The 7,748-nt window shown below is 31.3% G+C and overlaps 1 protein-coding gene across 1 annotated transcript in view; it reads left to right on the forward strand.

The window, feature by feature from the left end:
• Positions 1–336: 336 nt before the first annotated feature.
• LOC106468389 (lysine-specific histone demethylase 1B-like) overlaps positions 337–7,748 on the forward strand; it is a 57,426-nt gene continuing 50,014 nt past the window's right edge. The window contains exons 1-2 of the mRNA XM_022396729.1: positions 337–441; positions 7,029–7,643. Of these exons, the coding sequence (XP_022252437.1) occupies positions 7,045–7,643 (599 nt within the window). The 5' untranslated portion in view covers positions 337–441; positions 7,029–7,044. The remainder of the gene's footprint in view (positions 442–7,028; positions 7,644–7,748) is intronic.

A 7,748-nucleotide genomic window follows, 5' to 3' on the forward strand; every position in this document is an offset into this window, starting at 1 on the left:
GACATGTTAATATCGCAAAAACATTTTTGTTTCATGTTAGTGGTAAAAATTTCCTATTTCATTAAAATGTTAAATCCAATACCCTGTTGCGGTGCGTGATATTAGTTAAAATTAAATAGGAAAATTATTTCATATCAAGCTTCATTTACGTTATTAGAAATAATTACAGTGTATTATTTATACTATAGTATTATTTATTAATTTTTACATTATTGCCATAGATACAAAAAGCATGTACATGTTGTAAGCTATGTTATGAAAAAATTCATCAAATATCTTGACACTTGGGCATATTGTAACATACTTTATCTACAGGCTAGAATTAAGATTTTGCTATATTATAGACTTAGGATAAAAGTACCTCATTTAATTATAGTATACTTTACTTTAGATGGCCAAGTTGTAAAATCATGGATGCAAGCCATTACTAATTAGTGATCAGTAAGTAGATTTGACATTGACAGAAACTTTTTTAACTGATCCTAGCCTGTTGTATAGCTGGATTGACTTTATTAAGTTAAACTTGCAACACTAGAAACTCATATTTAAATTATTGAATTTATTTCAATAATTCCCCCTATCATATTATAAAGTAGCAAATTATTCGTAAGCCTAGGTATTATTGTAAATTTAGGCTTTTTTGTGTATCTATATGTTTCTGATACTTGCAGAAATTGATAAGTATTTTTTTGCTTTTCATATTTTGTATTATGTATGAAAATATTTCAGTTTACAGAAAAGATGGTGATGCATTTACTAGTTTAACACAGAGGAATAAAATGACTTAAATCTAAGAGAAAAAAAAAACTGTGGTAGAAGCCCAGTGAGGTTAGCCTTCACCCACTAACTTAAGTAATAAATCCAAATTAGATTAATACGTTCTTGTTCAGGTTTGTATGTATTCAACAAAAGCTTAAAATATTTCCAGCTAAATATATATAATTTGTAATTTTGTAATACTAACTAAAAATTATTTTGCATGAGAGCAAGTGTACATCTGGGTTAACAAAACTTAAATCTGTAACCCTAATATTAAATTTTTTATTTCCTATATGCTTGTTCCATAACTCAAACACTCCACTCGGGGAGAATCTCTTCAAATCCTTACAATTTTGAACACCTGAATAAACTTATTTCTGATTCTTCTATGTTCCGAAACTAACCTTAAAGGGTAAATTGGCGCACTGGGCAGTTGCTCGGTGGGCTGGTACATTTGACATATTTCTAGAAATTGATTTTAAATTTTAATTTTTCAGCCAGTATGCAGCATGTGATATTGCACAGGCTGTTCCTTTAATGCCAATCTTCCCTGCTAAGCTTCTTATAATTTAGATTATTTGAACCACATATAATTATGCTTGCCCATTTTTACATGCTGATAATCTTCCTTTCATAAAGAGATGAAGACTTTACATTTAATTCCGGATGAGGCCTCAGCAGAGCTTTATGCAAGGTTTCAATAATCAACTCGATCTGAAACTTAAATTCCTGTAACTAGAACTAAGAACTCTTTATTTGTTTTGTTTTCTCACCATAACTAAACACTCGTTAAGATGTATTTGGATGTTATCAGCAGTCACACTTAAATCTTTTTCTTTCTATGACAAAAATTATCCTTTTACAAAAAAAATAACTCCTTTCTAAATTTTCGTAACCCAAATGTTTAACTTAACACTTTTTTAGTATTCAAACTCATTTTCAGTATTGTGGTGCACTGAGTAAAATTACCAGATCCATTTAGATAACAGAAGTGTTCTCAACAGAATCAGCTCTTCGTGCTCCCCAGTGGCTCAGTGGTACATCTAAAAACTGATTGACACAGTACAAATAGCCCATTCTGTAGCTTTGTGCTTAACTAGTAACAAAAGAAACAAACAGCTTTTTTTTAGCCTTCAACAAATTTATAAAATATTACTCTATAAGAAGTGACTCAGTGATTCAACTCACTGACATATTTCAAAAAACTACAAAGGACAACTAATTAACCTTTGTGAGATACCTTATCAAAGATTTTTTGAAATTTATGATTTGCAACATTAGCCAGGATACCCTTATCCAAAGAAAAATTAGAAACCGTTTGAAACAGCTGAACAAGGAAACTATTTCCAAACATTTATTGAAGATCATCAATTAAATGTAAAATTTTTATGTGCTTTTCGAAGTTACTTCTTAGTTCTAATAACAGATTCCAAAACCTTGCCAACAGAAATTATATATAGTAGGCTTATAGTTTCCTGAATATCCCTTTCTAATAAAAAATACTAATTACATTGGCAATCTTGTGATCACCGAGAATTTTCCTGGTTATATAAATGATAAAGTCCCACTAGCTCTCTGGCAATTTTTTTTTGAAATTTTAAGATAAGTCTTGTCAGAATCTATTTTGTTATTTTGAAGAAATTTCCTTTTTTTTTTAAACAACTTTACCATCAACACAAATAAAATTTAATGAAAAATCCTTCCCACCCTTAAAGAAATTGATCAGCCTGGAAATCACTTCTTCTCCTATAGTAAAAAAACAGTACTGTAATAAAGAATGTTGTTAAGCATTTACTTTTTCATAGTAAATCTTCCTTCACATCTCTAAAAGGATCAGTATTATTCTTGACTTAATTTTTAGATTTAATTGTAAGTATTCAAAAAAACTTCAGTTTCCTCATTTTATAAGTTTAATTTACATTCTATACCTAACACACAGAAAAATGACAATTTCCATGCTTAAAGCTCAGAATTAGCTCTCTCTGCCTGGTTAAGAATTCTTCAGATCTGTCTAACTCCAATATGTAATATAAATAGAGTATTTTCTTTAGCTCCTGCCACTAAACAATATCTCTCTCTATAGCACCCTGAACATAATAGCATATTTTCCTCCTTGTTTTCCTATGCACTATGCCAGAAACAAATCTTTTAATATACTTAATTATCATCTACTTCTTCACCATCAACAGCCAGATGTTAAAATATATTTGAAATAATAACATATGTTTCCTTAGCCTTAGATGTTCCATTGCACACATTATTAAATCTAGTATTTTCCTCCCATTTCAAGAGCAATCTTGACTTGAAGATTTTCTGTTTATTTTCATATTTCTGTAACCTCCTCATTCAAAATGCATCTTTTAATAAAATGAACTGAATAATTAAAATGGATTATTTTATATTTAAACAATTAAAAGTTTATTAAAGCTGTTAATGGTTTCCACTTGAAAACACTATATGTTACATTTCAATGCCTTTTTTATTTATTTGGTTTTAAATAACCATTTATTTGATTTTTAACATTACACCAGTTTTGGTCATTCATGATTGCTTTCTTTTACTGTACAATTCAGCAGTTTTTCTCAAAATTCTGACTCTTACCCCTCATTAAATAACCCTATACACTTTCAAGGTCACCATAGTGGTGTTGAGCTTAGCCTTGATGATCAATCTACATACGCCATTGAATAACAGAACTCGTCTTCATCACCAATCAAGAATTTTTACAGAGAGCTCTTGAAGAAGCTGTTTCTACTCTTTCATATTTGCTTCAATGTAATAAAAGCTAAAACAAATTAATCTAATGGCATATATATAAAATAATCAGACAAATCTTAATTTTAAAATTTCTAAGAACAGAAATAAATCATCTTTTGATTCTTGCACATACCTCTGAATTATTTAAGCATTATGAAACTTTTTCATCTGACCTTTAAAATATCTAATTTACTATTTGACATTTTGTGAGATCAATATAATTGAAATATTTAGGAATTTGCAGTTGAATATGAAGAGATTTTGAAAATGAATATGTGGTCTTTTTATTTTTTAATATTGTTTTGCCAGGTTGAAAGTTCAGTACATCCCACTATACAAAGTTGTTAAGATTATTTTATTATTTTGTTTCCTTCCTAAAGAAATTACCAGTTTAATTGCTTTTTTTGGTCTTTTCACTCTATTTTCTAATGGAAATTCTTGAAATAAAAAATTACCCTAAAACTGAGCTCTTAAAAATCAAAGTATTACATATACAAGTACTTTCAATTATAAAAAAAAAAGTTTTTTTTATATTCTTCCTTGCATATTTATCTTGAGTTTTTATTTATAAACTGTGAAATCCTTTGTATATTTCTTCTTCTGAGAAATGTTAACTTTGCCTTTGATTTTGATGACTGTTGTATTAGATTTAATAACTTTCCAAGTGTTTTATTGACTTGAATATTAAGTCATTAAAGTACATGAATTTTTTTTTAGAAACAACAAATTGTATATAACCAGTTATTTGGTTCCAAACGAAAGTCAAAACTGCCAACAGTTTTATCAGTAATAAGTTAATGGTATGAAATTGAAATGTAGTATTTTTATATTCCAGGCAGAAAGATTACTTACTCATTCTAAAGTTATCACATCTGTATACCTATCCAAAAAATGTTTGAATGAAACTACTGTACAATTAACTGTATACTCCATCTGATAAGGGAAATAGCTCCATGATTTTATAACTATCGGAGTAGCAGCTTTACCCAAGAACTATCTCGATCTAAACTTCTGAAGCTTATACATTTACAAGCTATATATTGTCCTTAATATGTATTTTCTTTCAACTATAGTAATCCATCGTTGAAATCTAATTTTCATAAAAGTTCATCTTACCTCTTTATTATTATTTATAGATGGAACAAGTCACTTCTAGTTCTTTCATCTTGAGACTCTGGCTGCACTTTGAACTGCAGTTAAATGGATATTTAAAAATCATAAGATCCCTTCTTGTATCTAGATATTGTAAAGTTATCAGTGGCTATTGTTTTAAGTGTTCATCTTTTAGTCACTCTAATTGAGTTGTCTTTTACTGATTCTTGTTCTGAGTAAACTAACTTGTTAGCTTTTATTGTTTGTTTTTTTAATTTCGCGCAAAGCTACACGAGGACTATCTGCGCTAGCCGTCCATAATTTAGCATGTAAGACTAGAGGGAAGGCACCTAGTCATCACCACCCACTGCCAACTCTTGGGCTATTCTTTTACCAACGAATAGTGGGGTCGACTGTCAAATTATAGTGCCCCCATGGCTGAAAGGGCGAGCATGTTTGGTGTGATGGGGATTCGAACCCGTGACCCTCAGATTGCGAGTCGAGCACCCTAACCACCTGGCCATGCCGGGCCTGTTAGCTTTTAGTGTCGTACACACCAAATCTCTCATAGTGGAATGCTCTTGCATGTATCTTTCTCAGTCTTTTGTGGAATGAAGTCATACACAATTAGAAAATGGTACAATAACCTATATTAATTTAAGAGTTTTTAGTTGTTCAGAAAGGACTAGATTACATGTAAGCCATCTTTAATATGTTACTAAAGATTATCAGTTTTCCCTTTTACAACCTCTACCTGTAGAATATTGTAAGGCAGTTCAGTATGTTTTTCTCAGATTCTCACAATTAGCAGTGGTAGGAACTTTAAAAGTTTACTCCATTTTAACATAAGCCACAGACAGTAAGGGAATAGTGAAAAGTCTCCACTACTGCCAATAACAACTCATTTAAATTAAAACTGTTAAAAAATAAAACTTTTTACCTGGAACTTAGTCTGTCTTTTTCCAAATTTAAACTGTATCCTTTCATCCTATTATGTTCAACACAAAGAAATCATAGCCCTTTATCCTTTTGCACCCCCCCCCCCCAATGGATAATCTTGTAAACTTCAGTAAAATCTTTTTTTATTCTTTTAACAAGAGAAAGTACCATATTGGCCCAATTTTAGGTGATCTCAAATATAAGGCGACCCCCATTTTCAGAAACCATGGGAAAGAAAAAAATTGAATCAAAACGTCCTTATTTTAGGTCTGCAAAATCAATACTATAACTGGTGGATTAGTTGCAAGAACTTGCGATGACCGTGAGCAAACATCTGGTGTGTATGCATAGACAGATGCTATCTAGACATCCAGGAATGCAACAGGCTAGAGTAGAGGGAAGGGGCCTGTGGTTGGCCACGATTATAAGGCGACTATGAATTTGACAGCCTAATTATTAATCAAGAAACATCGCCTTATAATCAGGCCAATTTGGTAAGTTGAAAAATCCTAATCTATCCAGATAACCTTTCCATCTCTAAAATCATCCTAGTAACCCTCCTTTGAACCCTTCCAGTAATTCTCACATGGCTTTAGCTTTGGATATTATGGGAGCATTTGGTTTTTCAACGTTGACCTTGCACACTCATCATTTTTTACAAAAGGAAACTGAAACTGTATGCAATATCAATCATATTAGATGGTAATTTTCCCTTCCATCTGAGTTTTGGAAAATATGGCTCCATAGGTCTGGATTTGGTTGTGAGCTCTTCATTAGTTTCTGTGTACTCTTTGAATGCTGTCTTCCTAATATGGCTTTTATTGTTTGGAGAATTGTTCAATACTTGAAAACTAATGTTTATTAGGATTAGTGCCTTGAGCTTTACACTTCTGATTCTTCAACATGTATTTCAACCAGATATATATATGTAATCATTTTAAACAACCATGATGGATTTTTAGAACAAAAGTATCACTGTAGCTAGTTATTAATGACTCAGATTTTGTTGTTATGCTAGTATGTTTTAGAGGTGAATATTCTTCTCAATTTAATTAGTATAATTATAATTTTTTTTCTCAATTTTAGGTGTCATTTATTTGTCAAACACCAGAGGAAACAAAAATATAGAATGCTTTTATTATCACCTGTCTATTATAACATGATTTTTACTTTTACTTTACAAGTATGGTTTGTCTCATGAGCATTTAAACATTTTTACGTTTAAAGTGTATGCAGTCCAACAAATGCATGTATGGTGTTTTGTAACAGTCAGGAGAGAGAGTTGTCTGTTTGGGACTTGGTAACTCAGTTCATAAGAGCAATGGTTCCAAAGTACTAATATGAGAGTGGAATCCTGAGTTCAAGTCTCATTCATAGCAGATTGCTTTTCACCTATTTCTGATCATTACGATATAATGTCCATGAAGAAAGAATTGTTTGTACTTGAATTTTAATGAATCTGTATTTTTGTTTTTTGACAGCTCTCTGCATCCATAAATGATGAACAAAGTTCCACAGTCAAACCCTCAGGATTCAAGGCAGAAACTTCAAGAAAACTTAGAAAAAAAAGAAACAACACTAGCAATTAAAAATCACTTAAGTTGTAGTGGAGATAGAAAGAATATTAGTCCCCAGATATCAGATGTCACTAGCAATGGAGAAATGTCATTTTCTGTAACAAAGAAAGAATCTTTGACCAACAATCAACTTTCAGAAAAATGTGAAATAAAAAGTCCCCGTACAACATCTAGTGGCACAACACTCTTAACTTCATCTGGTGATGACTTAGGAAAAAATAATGGATCAGTTTCACATTCTGAGAGCTCTGCATGTTTGAATTCAGTTATGGTTGGAACCAGCCAATCGAAGAGTCAGTCATCTGAGGAAAACTTGTCTTTGATTTCTACACCTAAAAAAGTTGCAGGAAAAAGAAAGAGAGAAATTATGGTAGCTCAGCGATCTTCATCCCGACAAATTAAGAGGAAAAGTTTTGATGATGAAAATTCATCTGCTTCTCCATACAAACATCACAGGAAATGCGACAAGGCAGGTTGTGATGCTGAAATTCCTATTTGTTTTGCTTCTGCAGCCAGAAGGTACGTTAAAGTATTCTCTTCTTATCTTTGATAGGTTGTTTAGGCAGAGTATTCATAATGAATCTAAGTTTCAAATGGACAGCATCTGCCTGTTTTAGAAACTTA

The sequence above is a fragment of the Limulus polyphemus genome, unplaced genomic scaffold (genome assembly GCF_000517525.1).
Source record: "Limulus polyphemus unplaced genomic scaffold, Limulus_polyphemus-2.1.2 Scaffold2990, whole genome shotgun sequence".
NCBI lineage: Eukaryota > Metazoa > Arthropoda > Merostomata > Xiphosura > Limulidae > Limulus > Limulus polyphemus.